Source organism: Crocodylus porosus, unplaced genomic scaffold, assembly GCF_001723895.1.
Source record: "Crocodylus porosus isolate Cpor-Errol unplaced genomic scaffold, CroPor_comp1, whole genome shotgun sequence".
Lineage (NCBI taxonomy): Eukaryota > Metazoa > Chordata > Crocodylia > Crocodylidae > Crocodylus > Crocodylus porosus.
The window spans coordinates 12,231,723-12,250,334 of NW_017728943.1; the positions used below are offsets into that span (position 1 = coordinate 12,231,723).

The 18,612-nt window shown below is 49.6% G+C and overlaps 1 protein-coding gene and 1 long non-coding RNA gene across 2 annotated transcripts in view; one reads left to right on the forward strand and one right to left on the reverse strand.

The window, feature by feature from the left end:
• The window catches only part of LOC109319198, a 46,585-nt gene that overhangs the window by 22,411 nt on the left and 5,562 nt on the right, over positions 1-18,612 (reverse strand). The window lies entirely within an intron of this gene.
• Positions 6,860-18,612, forward strand: part of HGD (homogentisate 1,2-dioxygenase) — a 39,255-nt gene continuing 27,502 nt past the window's right edge. Inside the window, exons 1-2 of the mRNA XM_019548704.1 lie at positions 6,860-7,110; positions 17,340-17,411. Of these exons, the coding sequence (XP_019404249.1) occupies positions 7,096-7,110; positions 17,340-17,411 (87 nt within the window). The 5' untranslated portion in view covers positions 6,860-7,095. The remainder of the gene's footprint in view (positions 7,111-17,339; positions 17,412-18,612) is intronic.

Sequence of the window (18,612 nt, forward strand, 5' to 3'; positions counted from 1 at the left end):
TGACCATTCGATGTTGGGTTTCATATCAATAGAGGGCAGAGGACAATGGCCACCCTAAACCAGGATCACCGAACACGTAGACTGAGGCTGACTACTGCCAGCCTGTGCCATAGGCCAAGTCTAGGTGACTGTGCTGCACTGCTTTTGAGCATACCAAATAAGCCAAACTTAGTGACTTGGAGATCTTCCCAGGTCAAAATGGAGACACAAGAAGAATCCAAATGCCTTTAGTTGTTCTGTAGCAGCTGCATGGGGTAAAATAGCATTGTGTTTAGAGACAGTGACACCTAACAGGCTAGGTAAGTGTATATTAAATATGTTGGAGGCAGAATAAAATTTGGGGCATGGACTCTGCCAAAACAGTCGACACATTGCTACTCTGTGCCCCACAAAAAAAATGTCCCAGAGAGAGGTCAGATTTCAGAAGGCAAAGTGGGAAGTAAAATGCATAAGCAGCTCTTTCTGCAATGCAGACTATGGTACACAGAAGGTCAAGCCAGATGAGCACAATGAAACTTTCTGGCTTTACCATCTCTGGATCACTGACAGAAAGCAGGAGGGAAGTCAAGGTTGGGAATAAGTGCTCTCCTACCTCACTGTTGACCTGAAAGCTAACGTGTTTACAAAGTGGATATGCACCAACCACTGTGGGTTAAACATTTATTAGAGGAGGACGGGGATAGCTTTGAAGCTTAGGACTAGGGCCTGGATCTTTCCATAACTGTTCAGACCTAACATTGACACATCTGTTGTATGATTCCACGTATTACTTCTACTGTATAGGCTGAGTAATGGTCTCACCCCAGTGCCCTTGTCACAAAAGTCAACACAAATCAGAAATCAGCTCCCTTGCTGGCAGTCCAACCTGAGAGGTTTAGGACCGAAAGGGTTTTAGAGGTCCTCTTCTTCCTAGCAGCCCCTCCTCCCAAAGTAGAAACATTTCAGCCAAGGGAAGTATGGGAGCAGCTGGCCCTTGTTGGTCCATGCTGTACTTGTTCTGGGACTCAGAAGAGATATTGGTCTCCCTTGCTGACAATAGGGGCCCTCTTATGAACAAAAAACCGATAATAAGTAACATCTGTTTCAGGGAGCTCCAGAGCACGACTAGATTTTCCACATGGATCTATTTTCAAAAACACATGCGTTATTTAAAAAGTCTGCTGCAAGGCTGAAAAGAATGAACACCAGTATCATTGTAATTTATAATATTATTTATTATATTGTGCAACCAGTGCTGAGGAAGACCCCACTGTTTTAGGCACTGTACAAACAGATAGCAGTAATGCTGCACTGGCCCCAGAGAGGCTGCAGTTCACGATTTGGCAATATACAGTGAGCATCATACAAAAGGTGCAGGGCCAGGGAGGATGAGGTAACAGGGACTTTGTGACTGCAGGCTGCTAAAGTGGGGCATTCTAGCTGGAGAAAAAAAAGAGATGGGAGGAAGAATCTGACCCTGTATCAAACACAATACTTCAGGATAAAACACAACAAGGCAGGTTTCTCACCCTGTCAGGAAGGATCCATTTCACCCCACTGCCTCCTACATATGTTTATACAATTGAGCAAGGGTCCTGGTTGCATTTTGAACCCCATGCTACACAGTGACATCCCCTGTGGCTCCTACCTGCCTCTCTGTCTGTGACATATGGCAGAAGATGTCACATCAGATGTCCAGCAGGTCTTGCTGCCTGCACCAATGACACAACCCATCCCTGCTGCTCCACGCTGCAATGGTACCATGTTCCCAGACAGTTCTGTTCAAGCCAGTCTCTTTTCCATGCCCTGCGAGTGTGGCCAAACTAGGACAACATAATAATATGCAGTCCTACAATCTCATACTGTGATTCCCAACAGCTTTTACACGTCATGCAAGACAGGGCTACAACAGTGTTTGGACAAGAGTTCTTTAAGAGATATATATGTGCTGGAGGCAGGGGTGAGGGGCAGTGTCTCATTAGGTAGTGCTCTACATCATTATGAAAGATGTGTATTTAAAAAAGTGCCAGAAACTCCAGCTTGGATCTGGACCCCATTGTACTAGGCACTGCACAGTACAATGCAACCTCATTATAACCACCTGTAGGGGGCTGTCTCATGGCCAGTCTAATCACTGGCCCACCCACCTGTCTAGGGCAGTCCACCCACCTACTTCGCCTGCCACACCTTTGATGTAACCAATTAGTAGTTGTTCATAAGGTGGGAGGCTGCCCATTTTACTCTCTGATGCCAAGGGTATAATACACGGATCCAAACCTCCCCTTATATCATGTCCCATGCCGAATGGTATCACTATGTAGCTCTGGCCCCAAGATAAACCTCATTCCATGCCTGCCTGATGTCCAGACTCCACCTGGATTCCTCCTACTCAGGCAGACTAATTTCTGCCCTCACACTGAGCTGCAAGGTCCCTGAAACCTTCTCTCCCCCAGCAATGGTACCCTCTGGGACCTTTGGCCACACAGGCCCTGGCCTCAACTCCAGGCCGGTTGGAAACCCAGGCCCTCAGCTCTGGGCGGCATCCCTCACAGTTGGTGCTCTGGCCCTTTGACCGATCTAGTCCTAGTCCCAGCATTGACCAGTCAAGGGTTTCTCTGATCAGGTTAGAGAGCTGCTCACCCTCTCTCCCTCATACAGATCTACCTTCCTGGGCCCCTCCAAACTCAGCTCACTCAAAGATGGCCTATGCACTTTGGGCCCTCATATGGGCCCTGCTCTATGCAGCCCATGTGCAGTCCTTCAGGCCCATCCATGCAAGCCCTACTCTAGGCAGCCTTCTCACTGCTTTCACTCACACCCTCACTGGGCCCAATACACTGCCCCCTCACTAGGGCTCTTGGCCTTACGCCCCTTGGGTCTCAGGCCTGATTTCATAGCCATTAGGGCTGGAAGGGACCTCAGAAGATCATCAAGTCCAGCCCCCTGCCCCAGGGGAAGGAAGTCAGCTAGGGCAGGAAGTCAGCTGATGACATGCCTGGACCCCTTGCCTGTCCCCTCTATGCGATAACCCACCAAGTCATGGGGGCTGAGACTATATGGTTCTCCATATTTGCTGTTTGCTAGGGAGGCACTGGTGTGGCATTTCCTGGGGACCACCCACAACAAGCAGCCCCACTGCACCATCCTACCCCAGCAGGGTATAGTTTTAGGTCATGCCCCTAGACCAGGAACTTCCTCCATCCCCGTAGTTCCTACCCTTGAGCTCCAGGTGTTGTGGGAACAGCAGCTCCAGCTGGGTAATGTTATCCCTCTGACTCCCTGCAGCAACTGCCTGTTTAGGTCTGAGGGCCTGCTTTATAGTGAGGTTGCTTAGCCCCATCCTCCAATCCAGGAGCCCTCTTCCGGTCATGTGCCTGCCTCGTTAAGCCACACTGCACCTGGGGGCTGCTCCACAGCCTGCTAAAGCCTCTTAAAGTGGCAGGCAGCAAAGGTGCCCTGCCACACCAACCTTGTTTACAAAGTTTCAATGGTTTCAGTGAAAATGAGCCTCAGCAAATTGGCCAACCCTGTTATAGTAAACACCTTCCATTAATTAACTCTTCTCCTACTCCCATGGGAGTATGTTATAAGGAAGTTGCTTAAGCATATGGTCTCCACTCTGCAAAGCATGCAACTCATGAAGACCATTAACACACCTACTGCCTGAGCAAAACACCACAAATTAACCCTTACAATCGTCATGTACAGCATAAGTAGAACTAGAAAGCATGTTTGATCATTATATGTTACTGCATGTCACATAGGCCCCCTCTTTCCTGCAGCCTGGGCAGCTCATGTGGCTGCTTTCTTGTAGATGAGGCAGCAGCAAAAAACCCCCACATAACTTAAAATGCAAACACACTGAATCCAGTGTCACACCAATATGCAGCAGATTTTACTCTCCCCTGTCTATCACACATAAACCACTTGCCTTTACTTTCAAAGGCCCTGCCCCAGCCCCACATCATGCCTCATTCAGTATGGAAACATCATCTCTCACCTCTGATTGGCTCATGTCACCAGACTGCATTGCCCAGCTCTTAAACTCTCAAACAAGGGCATTTGTGCCACCTTCTGCTGCCCCTTATGGCTGGGAGGAGATCACCACAAACACTGGAAAACCACCTCAGCTGATTCCATCAGACTCCTCCCTCGGGCTCACCTTTGCCACCCGGCTGACAAAAACCATAACAGCCTGCCTCTGTGCCTTACTGACCACCTTGCCCGACTGGTTCTTAATACCGCCCCCTTGGTTTCTCTTTGTCTCCCCCGGTGTCTTCTCCTGTTGGCTCATGGCTTCTACTGCAAATGGGCTCTATACACGTGCAGGGAGGCTGCTCTAATACACTGTAATTACAGTGCATCAGAGCAGACTCAAGCGAGTCTGCAGGAGCGTGGTAATTACCACTCTCCAGCAGACTCCAGCATCACATGTATCAGCGTCCCCATACTGAAAAATGGTGGGGGGCACTTTAAGCTAAAGCTCATTTGATGAGTTTTAGTTCAAAGTGCCCTGCCACCATTTTTCAGCATGGGAACACTAATATGCGTGATGCTCTGGGCACTTTTAATTAGTGTGGCTTGTGGAGCTGCACTAATTAAAGCATGCCCCCTCCCAACTTGCCGGAGCACATCTATAAACGCCCATTGTTTCTTCAAGGCTAGAGCCATTTTTTCCATCTGTTTCTGTGCAACACCTAGCACAATGGGGTTCATGACTAGGGCTTCTGGGCCTGCTGTAGTAGCAATGGGAACACCAATAATATAGAGAAAAGGAAATTGCTTACTGAAGTCAATACAAAATCATGTGTCTAAATTTTAATGCCGCTGGGCTGTGGTCTGTGTTTTATAGCAAATGACAGTTGGGTCCAATAGCTGTTGTGGCATGATACAATACAGCCAGATTAAAGAGATTTTGTTTCTTGGGCTAACATGGAACCAGACGCACCAAACTCCCCTATTGCACATGCACAGTCCACAAGGTCAGAAGTTGCCTGTCAAGCAGACTCTGGCAGTCAAACAAGCTCGCTGGAGTGTGATGGCATTCTTCCTTAGGCTGGGTACACTGCTTCCCCACATTTCTAGCCCCAGCTGATTTGGAAATTGAGAAGCTCACTACTGACCCAAAGCATTAAGTGCTGCAAATAGATAATAGATGCTCCCTATTCCTCATTGTCTCTATCACCTTGCTGTGTTTTTACTCACATCTGTCATTTTCCATTTTTCTTTTTTTCTCTAGGATTTCATTTATTTCTCTATATGGAAATCATTATTTTTGTTTGTTCCTGAGAGCATGGTAGGTGCTGTGAGAATATAGCTGTTAATCCAGAGGTGGGCAAGATCTGGCCCATCAAGTTATTCTGTCAAGCCTCCGGCAAGTCCCTTGGCTCCACCCAGCCCAGGTGTGGGGGGCAACCCCAGCTGTGTTGCGTGCAGCCAGTCCTGCCACCCCCAGGCACAGTTCTTAGCTATGCCAGGAGATGTATTGTGTGGGGCAGGGCAACACAGTGACAGGGTCAGGGTGGCACAGTGGCTGGACTTGGGTTCCCAGAAGCCCCTGTGGCAGCAGCTCGCTCTGCCCTCACACTTCTGGCTGCCACTGCCAGTGTCTCCATTGCTGTCGGACGTGGCCTCGCTGCCAAGGCACCCTGGCCCGTACACCCTGAACCCACCACCAGGGGTGCTGCATGGAGGGGGCAGGCAGGCAGGGAGACTGGCCCAGGATCCCCGTGGGCAGGGTGCACTCAGCTGGGTGGATGGGATGGGGCTGCAGGCAGGTGGGGAGCAGCATTCAGGAGCGGGATGGGCAGGTGGGGTTGGGGGCAGGGTTGCAGGGCAGTGATAGCATGAGGCTGGGGCCTGGGGCAGAGCTGCAATTTGCTGCCCACCTGTCCGTGTGATGGGTGCCAGTTCCACAGTCCCATCCCATATGCCTGGCGAAGCGCATCCTGCCCACGGTGGTCCTGGGCGAGTCTCCATGGAGACCCTGCCCACTCACTATGTCTAGCGCCCTCATTGATGGGTACAGGGCAGATGGGCCAGGGCCAGATAGGATCAATTGGCATCTCCTTGTCCCCCGCTCCCCCCAACACTTCCCTGCACTGCACTGGCCAGTGTAAACAGCTGTGACAGGGGGCCAAGGCCAGGTCAGAACTGGCACCCCCAACCCTCAGCAGCTTACCAAAACTCCTTAAGTGGTTCTTCAGCCCAAATAATTGCCCACCCCAGTGTTAACCCCAGCCCAATACCCACTTGTACAAATCTATTTTGCCTTCCAACATTCCCTTTTCCAGTGCCAATCTGGGGCTGTCCCGAAGAAAGGAAGAAAGAGATGCAAACTGTATTTTGCCCATAAATTTGAAAACTCAATATTCAGTTGATTTCAACCAGCTTCTGCAGTCAGTTGGACATTTTTATAAACCTTCTGGGGAACTTTCCCCCTTTGTTTTTTGAAAAAAAAGTCGCAGGTTGGACATTAAAAATGTTTTGACTTGCTTTAATCCATAGAGTGTTGATTTCTTCTTCACTTCTGGAACTGAACAGCTGCTGTGTGCTGCTTCACAAATGCAGCCTGCCACACTACAACTTGGGACACAATCCCTCTCCCTCCTTCTCACAGCAGTAGTTTGAAACAGAATTAAGAAATATTTGTAATGCAGCCTGATATCTGAGGATGAAAACTGCCATAGGGGATAATAATAAAAGATCCAAATGAAAGCATTTTAAAAGGTGTATTTCCTTTCCCCTAAAATGCTGCCTTCTCCTTTAAGAGTCTTTTTTTCCCCTTTCCTTGCACATGGATAGCATTCCTCACTTTAAAAAATGCAGGAGAATGGAGAGAACAAGGTCCTTCCCTCTCTTCCTCAGACCATCCCTCGATTGGTTCAGAGAAGAAAGGCCTGTGTTTGATTAAACCCAGGCTGAGTTGAGTAAACAGTTTGAAAACTCTCTTGAACTTTCTGACTTGTCAGGCAGACAATTTGCAATCAGGCCAGTGTTGTTCCCACACCTATCCTCACCAGCACATCAGCCAGAAGACTCTGTTGGTAGGAAACTCCAAGAGATTATTTTGGCCAGCCACCCACTGTACCTTTGGGTCCCCTGGATAGAGAAAGAATGGCAGAATTGAAGGTAAGTGATTTGGATGCCCCAGACCCTTCTAGTCCTGGGGAGAGTGCATGTGTGTAAGATTTCCTTTCTTGCCCATCTTCTACTCCAGCACCTGGGTGGCAGTTCCATGATCCTTTGAAGCCCCAGAGAATGGGTGGAGGGGAGGATGGAGAGGACGCTTTTTAGGATTTTGTTTGAATTTGTCTGCAGTGAAGTGCCTGGTGCATGGGGTGGAATGGAGGCAGTCAGCTAGCAGGGCTGGTGGGAGCGGTGGTCTGGGGCTGATGTCCAGACGTAGTCAAGGAAGGGTGATTCTCTGGCCATATATACATCTCATCCATTCAAATTAAAGTCCTTCTATTTATTTGTTACATTAATGTCACAGTAGGGTTTGCCTCCCTCTGGATGGAGGATTTTGCTGTGTCTCATCTGAGCTGTTTTGAAAGCCCCTATGATCAGACTGTCCCCATTCAAGAATCTCACATCTGGATGCTTGTACTCCCCTTCCTCCCCCAACAGCCACCTCCTGTGCTGGGGCTGCTGGTGGGTGTTTCCCAAACAGCCAATGAGATTTGCTTTTCCACATCTGCCCAGCTGTTGCAGTCTCTACATTAACCCTAAAGCCACCGGGAAAAAGATCAGTTGCCATGCTACTGGAGTTTCTTCTACCATCAAAAAGTAGTAGGAAGCACCATGAGTCAGGACTCCTGAGTTCTAAACCCAGCTGTGCTACTACGTCCCTAGTGATCGCTCGCATACCATCTCCCCTCTCAGGCTCAGAGTCCCTGTTGGCAAGATGGGGACAGTGATATGCGCCCATCTCCCAGCCAAACCACAATGTTTCAGTAGCAAATGAAAAGTGCCATGATAGCCTGCAGTGAAAGGGTAAGATATCATTCCCTATGAATAGAAATATCCGAATCCTGCACCAGAGCCATGGTCCATCAAGTCTGTGACAGTACCTGGTTGCAGCTACTTCTGAGGAAGGTGCAAGAAACCTTGCAGTTAGGCAGAGGTTATGCGGTGACCTGATTGGTCTGTTTTACAGCTCTTGCCAGAGGTGTAACAAACAAGTTCTGTGCCCTGGGTAGCAGCAGCCAGCAGGGGCAGTGATAGCAGCTGGGCTGGTGGTAGTAGCTGGGGCTGGCAGTGCCAGTAGCTGCCATTCTTTGGTTCCAAGGTGGTGCCTGGGGCTGTGCCCCAAGTGCTAACCCCTAGTTATACTGTTGACTCTTACTCTGATAACTCTTGGTATTCCTGGCATTTATCTAAATGCCCAGTCCTTTAGGATGCATGGTTATTACAGGGCACTGAGTTCCAACACTCCACCGTGGACCTTTTCTTGGCTCCACATTTTCTGCCTGTCTCACCAACAGTCCCCTTGTACTTGTGTTCCACATCAGAGCGAGCAGACACATTCCCTTCCTTCTGCACTGTATCATTCACTATTTTTACATCTCTGCCACATCCTTCTGACTCCCCATAAGTCAGTCCTGATCTCTCTGCTGCCCTTCCAAGGTCTCTCCTCATTCTTGCTGACTTTCTCCAAGCCCCCTCTAAATCTGCCATGTCCTTTAGGTCAAGCAAAGTCTGCAGGTCTTGCAAGGCTTCCACAGTAGGATACAGCAGCCTGGACATAGTAGAAGCCTGTTGCTGTCAGAGAGCTCAATGTCCTTTCAGGAAGAGTGGGATGTCTCCAAAACTTGGAAGTTCAGAGTCGAAAACCTTCTGGTCCTGTGAACCAGGTGAATGGTTTGGGGCCAGTCCTCAAGACAGATCCCATGTGCAGGGTTGTTCTGTGGGCTGAAGCCAATGCAAGGTTGGTGTGCACGGTCCATGTGTAGATCTAATCTGGTGCATAGGCTTGGTCACACACACTGGATCTGGTTGAATGTCCCTTGCACACATTTCATGGCACACCAACACAATCTAGCATATAGGGCCATGTCATCTAACCCACGGGGCTCCCCACAGGTCTGGAAATTAGGCAGCAGGGTAGCTGCAATTAATGCAGTCCTTCACCATATTTTTGGAGCCCTGGGGAGACAGCGTGACAGAGGTTAAGCATCATTACTCTGAAAGATCCAAGTCTGCCTTTTAAAGTTGTGTGGAGGTAAACACCAAACACAAAAGTTAACCCCCACTTAATAATATGTACCATCTACTCTTCCACCCAGAGGTGCTTGCTTCACTAACAGCACAGCCACTGTTCACACTAGACAATGCACCACAACCTGAGGGCAGGGAGCAGTGTGGGTATGCTGAAAGTGTATTGTCTGTGGTGCATGCAGACTGTGCTCCTAGTCAGGTGTGCGTCTCTATGTGGAGGAACAGCAGATACCTCCTCTTTGTCACCTTGTCTATTCATTGCATTGGTCAGTGTGTGCTAGATGCATTATGTGCAGTCCAGTCTTAACTGATGAACACAGTGGTGTTTTTGTGTATGGACGAATACATTATTCTTCAGTATCATGCATCAGTAGTTCATAGAAGAATGTATTATGCACAGTGTTTGAAGAGGGGCATTAATTATATTCCAGGCTGTTTATTCAGACTTCAAAAGCATTTTTTCCATGCCTGCTGTCTAATCCGTCTGACAAAAGGTTATGGTTTATAGGTCAGTGCATGGCTCCCAATGAGAGCACTTCACTTTGTGTCCCAGCCATTTAAATCAATGAGCATTCTTTAATTTTTTATGTTGTGCTCAGCTTTCATCTCTTCTGTTTTATTGAAAAATGTCAAAACAAAGACGAAGTATAATCAGATGAATTCTTAAGAGCACATTTACATAATATGCTGCAGGATCATGAGAGAAATAATAATAAAAATCCCCCAAACAAAAGCTAGAACCATTGCAAACTCTTCTTTTCAGAGAAATCTCCTTCTTAGGTCCCTAGAGCAGCCTCTCACTAAGCTTCGCATCCACTTGGGAGCATTTTAACCATTTTGATGATAAACTGAGGACATGTAGCTGTTAATAACTACCCAGTCTTGTGTCGTAAAAGGACTTAATGAAGGAGAGGATTTCAGATTGGTGTGTTCCTAACAGGCCTAAAACGTCTTTCATTCAAAATTTCTTTAATTGGAAATGTGGGTCCTACTCCCATAACTCCATCTGGACAGGCTACTACTGGATAGGCCTTCACAAAGTCCCTCCACTGAGCCAATCAAGTGCCACTGACCTAGGTTGGACTGAAGGATCAGAACAAGGTGGGCTGAGCAGAATAACAGGCAGAAGAGTCAACACAGCTATCAGCAGCAGGTGTAGGATTCAGCCTTTTGGCCCTATGTACATTGCATCTCTGCCTTATTTTTTTAAATGGTGACAGGAATTGGTGCTGGAACTGCTCCTGGAAAAGGAAGCCTTCTGTTTAACTAGACAGCTGACTCGGCCATGGGCAGCACTTGCTTTCACCAGTCTCTCCCCATTATACCCCAACATGGGATGGGAGGATGGGATGGAGTGCACTGGCAGCAAGTTTGCAGATGACACCAAGCTGGAGGTGTAATAGATACATGGGAGGATAGGGATAGGATTCAGAGAGATCTGGACAAATTGGAAGATTGGACCAAAAGAAATCTTATGAGGTTTAACAAGGACAAGTGCAAAGTCCTGCATTTAGGATGGAACAATCCCATGCGCTGGTACAAACTGGGGGCTGACTGGCTGGGCAGCAGCTCTGCAGAAAAGGACCTGGGGATTACAGTGGACAATAAGATGAATATGAGTCAGCAGTGTGCTCTTGTTGCCAAGAAGGTGAACAGCAAACTGGGCTGCATTAGCAGAAGCATTGCCAGCAGATTGAGGGAAGTCACTCTTTCCCTCTATTCGGCACTGGTGAGGCCACATTTGGAGTAGTGTCCAGTATTGCACCTCACCCCCACTACAGAAAGGACGTGGAGAAACTGGAGAGAGTCCAATGGTGGACAATGAAAATGGTTTGGGGGCTGGGATACATAACTTAGGAGGTGAGGCTGAGGGAACTGGGTTTATTTAGTTTGGCAAAGAGAAGACAGAGAGAATTTAATAGCAGCCTTCAACTGCCTGAAGTGGGGTTTGAAAGAGGATGGAGCTGGACTGGTCTCAGTGGTGGCAGATGACAGAACAAGGAGCAGTGATCTCAAGTTGCAGCAAGGGAATTTGAGGTTAGATGTCAGGAAAAGCTCTCTCACTAGGAGGGTAGTAAGGCACTGGAATGGGTTACCCAGAGGGGTTGTGGAGTCTCCATCCTTGGAGTTTTTTAAGACCAGGTAGACAAAGACCTGGGTGGGATGATCTAGTTGGGGCTGGTCCTACTTTGAGCAGGGGTTTGGACTAGATGACCTCCTCAGGTCCCTCCCAAACCTCATTTTCTACAATTCTAACCCCAGTCCAGCAAGAAGACTTCAGTCTCAATGGCCTGTTCAGTGCCTGGCTGCTCTGTAAAGCCAATTAACAAGGCAGCTAGTTGGTGCCAAAATTTTTCTGATATGGCTGCCTGCCTGCCAGGACCCGGATTTAGACCTGCTGAACTGCAGTCACACAGTGACAGTTCCATGCATTCCTGGTAGTGTGGATGGCATTCCCCTCAGTGCAAACATGTAACAAGCAGGGTTTGTGCCCTGGGAAAACTATGCAGGGGAGCAGGACAGTTGTGGAGAGGGGCTTGTAGCAAGGAGGTGCCATTGAGCTCTGGAGGGGTTGAGGCTCAGAAAGTGTGTTGGAGGTGGGGCAAGGAAATCTTACCTATTCCAGGAACTCATAGCCAGTCCCTGGTTTTTTTTCTGCTGTTTGCTGCTACCACTGTTGTGGCTGCTGCTGCAGCATGGTCTGCTCCCTAGGGTGACCACCTTTTAAAATGTACAGGCAGGATACATGCCTGCCTTCCCCTTCCCCACCCCATCCCTGCAGCACAGCTGGAGCAGAGCCAAGTGGGGAGGGGGCAGATGTGGGCTCCATGCCCTGCTGCCTTTTCCCCAGGAGCCCCGTGCCAGCTGCATGCCCCCTGCCTACCTAGCAGCAGTGGGGGGCACAACCCCCATGCCACTGCCTCCCCAGCTGCTGCCAGGCAGGCAAGGGGATCATCATCATGGTGGTGCGGGGCTCCTGAGGGAAGAACAGCAGGGTGGGGAGGCCTGAGCCTGCAGTGGGCAGCCCACATCCACTCCCACCCTGCACACAAGTCTGGGGGGCATCTGCCTCCCCTCCCCATGGTTCCCTCCATGGGAGAGAGTGCACAGCGGCAGGGAGCCACCCTCCCCCGCAGCCCCTGGATGAGCCAACCATGACTCTGTCCTGCTCCCTGCGCCAGCTCCAGAGCCCCATGCACCCCCCCCGACTGGGCTGCACCCCCGGCCCTAGTCCTTGCTCCACCCCCTGCCTCACCATGGGGGCCTTGGTCTGTGCCCTCCACATTCTCCCTCTGCCCTCCATAGACTTACTTGCAAAAAGCTGCTCTCCACGCTGCCCAGCTCTTTCCCAGCCATGTGCATGTGTACGGGCTGCATGTGCACATGGTGCACCCTGCGTCCTGCTCCCGGCAACCCCTTGCAGGCTGGAATACTGCCAGACTGCAAGGGGAAACCCGGATCCCTGCACAATTCTGCAAATCCAGGACCAATGCTGTCCCAGAGTCATGCAGCCCAGGACTGGGACTTGATGATCCCATTCCAGGACTGTCCCACTCAATTAGGGACAGTGGTCACCCTACTGCTCCCCTCAACTGTTGCTCTTACAGCACCCTCGTGGTGTCTGTGCACCTGGCTGCTGCTACAAGAACAACACCGTGGAGCTGCTTTTCCTGCCAAGCCACAGACTCCACAGGGGTGGGGAGAGGCAATTCTGGCACCCTTCCTAAGTTGGCACCAGGGGCTGGTCCCCCACTGTCCAGCCCCTAGTTATATCATTGCCTCAATGCCTGAGCTCTGAGCACCCTGGGAGGCTGCTGGTGCTGGCCTTTCAGGCCTTTATTTCCCAGCCTGGTTTATACATGCATTGCCGTATAGCCACAGCAAAACACCTCAGGCAAAGCAGGGTGTTAGACTGAGCTGGAAGGGAGGAAATGAGAGGGGAGTCTTTTCCAACATAGGATGAAAAAGGCAAAATAAAACAACAGTAACAAAAGCCTGAGAGCCAAATAAACAACTCCATAATAAATAAAAGGCAGGACATGTCTTCCCACCCCCAGGCTACCACCAATGAGAAGCAGATGTCTTTTTCCAGCTCTCAAAGCAGTTACCTGTGGACCCCTCCTCCCATTTCTGGGAGCTGGAAACCTCATTTGACAAACAGTGACTCAGCAGCAGCCTCCTGCCCCTGCCAATGCAATGCAACTGAAGTGGGGAAGCCAGGGCAGGGCTGTGAGAGTGCTCCCAAAAAGCAGCTCTTCCCCAGAAACCTGCAGCCCCTCCAGTCTCCAGGCTCTGTGTGTTGATAAGGCATGATAAATGCCTCTGCAGCTCCCCCTGACTGCACAGCGTATGAGGGGAGCAGCCAGCAGCTTGCTCTGCTGGAAATCTGCCTGCCACCCAGAGCTCTCCTGTCATCCTCACGCCCCTCGGCTGTGTTAGATGCAGTGCAGCAAAAACGTGGACATGGAGCAGATTCAGTCACGAGCTGCTTTTGCTTATTTACATCACAGCAAATGGGCAGGAGTAGACCTTTCGGGCACCCTAATTTGGATGCAGCCGATCTTTGATCCAGCCACTGGATTGAGTCAGCTGTGCATGTTTCAGGCTTTTGAGCTTAGGGGCGGTGGGGGGAATTGATAGGTTTTTCCTAATAAAAATTTCATGCAGCAGTGAACTGAGCGACAGGCTGGTGGGTTTTCCACCCATCTGAGGGGTTTTTTCAATCTTGAGGGGATCCTCAGACAGAGTAGCAGGCCACAGACTAACCCTATCTCTGAAGAGCCAAGAACTGTCTCACTCTCCGTCAGTGTTAAGTTGGAACATTAAGTTGGTGCATCTACTAGTCAACGAGATTGCATAGCACTTCTTTCCCAGGCAGTAAGTGCTTTGCAGATCCCTTGTGCAGATGACGTTACACCAGGCCCAGGCCTGCCCCTTGCTGCCTCTCCCTGCCTCCTGCCACGATACAAACTCCCAGCACGTTTGCATCTTTGGGAAAGGTGAATGCAGTGAGTGAGACTTCACTCATTCTGGAACTGCTGCAGTCCCATCACATCTTGCTGCATTTCCGTTGATCGGCTGGGGGAGAGGAAGGGTGGGGGGAAGAGTGTGTGCTCCAATACGGCACATTTGCCAGTGCTGCTTTTGGTGACCTACTGCTTTGCATATCAATATGCATTTTGCACCACTGCTTTGTAGAGACTTAAGGAGAGCAGAGTTCCAGTGATTTTTCATTTGCAAGAGAGGAAGAAGAGGAAAATGTCCTCCTTTAAACCAGAGGATCCCAGTTGGTTTCACCTTTAGAACCAGTGGGGTTAGATTAGGATGGTTCAGACCCTAAATTCACCCTATAATTGGGACCCCTGAGGTTCAGCCTCCATGTCACAAGTCTGCTTCCCCACCTGGAGTGGCCTTGGCAGGATCCCCCCTCAAGGGACAAGGCCAGCGGCTGGGAATCCCTACCCTTTGGGAGCAGTAAGAGTTCCCTTTCCACTCACCAGATAGCCAGGGGTGGCAGGAGAAGTCCTCCTGCCTATCCTTGCCCCAGCAGTCAGCAAGTATCTGCATGTGTGGGTGAGCTAAGCCCCTTACATTTTTCTTCTCCCATTGTGGGCAATCTGCTGTTGGGCTGGAGGTGGCAGGCCCTCTCCTGAGAGCAGTGTATTTGGGGTAGCCATTCCCAGTCTCTCTGGGCTTACAACCCCACGTCCTGTGTAAGCCGCCCTGTATTTTCCTGGCCCACAAGGCACTACTTCACCGTCAGGGCAGCTAGGATCTGGAACCAACTTCCAAGTGAAGTGGTGCTGGCTCCTACCCTGGGGGTCTTTAAGAGGAGGTTGGATGAACACCTGGCCGGGGTCCTTTGACCCCAGTGCTCTTTCCTGCCGTGGCAGGGGGTTGGACTCGATGATCTGCTCTGGTCCCTTCCGACCCTTGAAACTGTGAAACTAAGTGCCACAGGGTCACTTAGGGTAATGAGCCTCATCTTCTGGGAATGGCTGGTCTGGGAGTTAATGCAAATTTTCTTACAGATGTTCTTTCTTAGCTGAATTAAGGTACAATGTATGCTGGCCTTTCAGAGCCCTTCCCCTTGAGACCCTTCAGAGTGGAACAAGTGGAGCACAAGCACACATGCATATGCATCCTCACACCCATCTCTTAACAAGGCAGATGTTTTAAATGTCAGCCACCTGCAGGGGGGGGTGGGACTGTGAGAAATGCTGCTTTAGGTCTTCTGGCCCTGAACGTGAGCTGCCTCACCAAACATCAAGTTGCCTGAGGCCAGGTCTGCTGTCAAGTGGTCTGCGCTGATGTAGCTGTAGTGGCATAAAGTCTTACAGACTAGCTTCCACACTGGCGTAGATAGGGATTTGACTATAGAGCGAGATGGGAGGCAGCTGCCTTTGTTTCAAACCAGGATTTGCCTTTCCCTTGCACACATACTCAGGTTGGGGGGTAGCACTGAAACCTCAGAGCAGCTACTCCAGTGACTAGAAGCTCCTCTTCAGAGAAGATTTAACTGCTGCCTGTTTAAGGCAGAAAATATGACTGTCAGGGTTCCCAGGTTCTCATCTTGGCTTTGCCACTGTTTTGCTGCATACCGCTAAGACAAGCCAGCTACCCTCTCTCTGCTTCACCTCTGCAACCTGTAAATGGAGTTGTTAATATTTAACTCCCACCATCTGCGTGAAGCTGAGTTCATTGATCATTGCCAAAAACTGTGTTAATGCACGGTTCAGGTTGGTGCCTCCTGCCTCTCTCTAACACAGAGATCAACTCAGTGCCAACTGCTGGGAATTCGGAGTTAACTCTAAGCTGAGCAGTTACAGCATCTCACTACAGCTCCAGAGGAGCTTGCTCTGGTCTGGTGCCAAAAGGGTGCTCCTACCTACCCAACTGTAAATGGGTATCCAGTGGATTAAGCTAAGGAGTCAAAGGCAGCCAGATGTGAATCTGATCACATCACTCCCTTCTATATCATGGGCTCCAGACACTGATGCGTCCTACCTATGCTGGCCCAGTGGACTGTTAGTCTGCACACAAGCATGTCACAGGATGAAGAGAGGAAGCCAGCAACTGAGGGTCTGGGAGCTGTGCCCCAAAACCTCTGCCTCTCCTCTCCCCCCTGTGCTTTCAGCTCCTTGCTTTTGCCCTTTGTGCCCTCTTGGAGGTCTGGGAGAAGAGGGCAGGTGGTATTTCAGGTGCCACAAGGAAGGAACCCAGGCTTCTTCCCTGCTCCTCCTGCCATAGAGGGGAGCTGTATGCCTGCGCAGAAGCAGGGATGAGGATTGTGCTCAGCTCTGCCACCCCCAATCTTTGTGGTAAGCAGCTACAGGCAGAGCCAGCCTAGGAGGGTGTGCAGATGACTGTCTCTAATATGGTTCTCCAGTTGGGCATCAGCATAGAGACCTAGGCTGAGAACCTGCTAGCATTTTAAATCCAGGCTTGCCCAGGGTGGCAATCTCCCCTGTGTGCGAGGGTGGAGTCCAACCCCTCATGGGTGGCATCAGGCTGGGGAAGATCAGCAATGCAGTTTGAGCCTTGGCTGCATCTAGCGAAAGAAGAAGCAACATTTTTACTGACAGGCCCTTGAGTAGGGAGCATGATGTCTCAGAAACTCCTTGCTCCAGAGGGCTCCAGACTGGCAGCACTGGCTATTCCCCATGCTCCAGTGTCGGTTACAGGACAACATGGGGAGGCATGTGGATTTTAAAGCACTGAGGAAGATCCCTGTTTAAAGAGTAACCCTATTCCAGTCTTAACGCTGGTGGAACCAGTCCTCCCCCCCCGGCCCCGCACTGTTAGCATTCTTTGTATAGGAGGACCTCTATCATTAGTATTGAACTAGGGCAAACTGTCATCTTGCCTGCCTATGAAGTGCTTTCTTCATCTGGGGCTGGGTGCATTCAAAATGCACAGGTAGATTAGACAGCATGGGAACCTTGCCCATGCCTTCCAGTATCATTGACATTTAATGGAGCTAGCCCCCAGTTTATACCTTGCAAAGACCATCTATGGAAAAAAAGCAAACCAAAATAGACCATGTGGCAACATCCAAATGGGTCCAGAGATCCTAGAGAAGGCAGAGCTGCTTGTTTGAAACTCCTAACATGTGTGCCTGTTGTGTTGTTATTTTGCAGTACATGTCAGGATTTGGGAACGAATTTGTCTCAGAAGATCCACGCTGCCCTGGAGCTTTACCAGAGGGACAGGTACTGATGTGTTATTCTTCAGTGTCACAGGGTAATGTGATACTGTGCCTGGCTTCAGTAAAAACAGCCATACATGAATGACTAAACAAGAAACTTTATTTGTGGAGCAGAAGGCAAGCCTCTGCAGTCCCTTGGTCTTGCTCTCTTATTAACTGCTCCTAGCAAACTGAGACACCATCGCGCAATTCCCAACTTCCTCAGTCTCCTGTTAGGGAGCATCTGTAAATGATAACTTCTATCACTACACTGCCCCCTGCCACTCCGACATCACTTTCCCTGCCATCAAGGCGATGCTTAGGGGCCTCCTTCTTGCAGTGTCAGAGTATTAGCAAAAACTAGAGTTCAAATGCTCCATTCAAACTTCTCTCCAAGTCACTCCTACCTTTCCAAACCTTTCACCTCAGGGGCTGAAGTCTCCCAAGCCTGATCTCTGTCCAAGCCTGATCTCTGTCTCAATCCTGTTTGAGACTGAAAAAAGGTGGGGGAAATGAATGCTTGCCTCATTATGAAGCAATTCCCGTGATTTCTTCAATTGGCTGTAGCACTGAAGTGGATCAGTGTAGAGGCTTGAAATTTGGCAGAGAAATAGCCCTGACTGAGAAGTGTCTCCAGGTGCACCTGTGAAAATTGCCTCTGATTAGGCTGAATTGCAAGCCTTGGATAAGGTCCTGGCTTCTTTCCTGAGATGTGGACAGGAAAAGAAACTGCCAGTCTGATTATGATAATGTCAGAAGTAAAGAAAAATGAATTAATTTATTTCTAACTCCATTACATTACCCCTGCTTTTGAAACAGAGGCACCTCTGCCTCACTCACTCTACACTATCCAACTACAGTAATCAGATCAAGTCACCATGGCTTATGAAATCAAAGACCTGATTCTGGTCCCAGGATACATCCACTGAGCTAGTTTATCGGTAGCTCTGCCCCTTGACAGATGCCTTGTCCCTGGCCACTGTATTGGGACTGGAAGTCCCACCCCCTAACCCCTGACCTTTGCCACCAAAAGTCCCGCCCCTTGCATTTCTCCCCAACCCCCAACCCCACAAAATACTCCTTTTGGGAGGGTGGGATTGCCATCTTAGAACCAGAAAAAACCTCAAATCATACTCTAAAATTCAAACACCTACTATAACATGTTTTAATTTTGTTACAAAAAATATTTTTGTCATGATTTGTGTATACATAGTATATATAGAGGT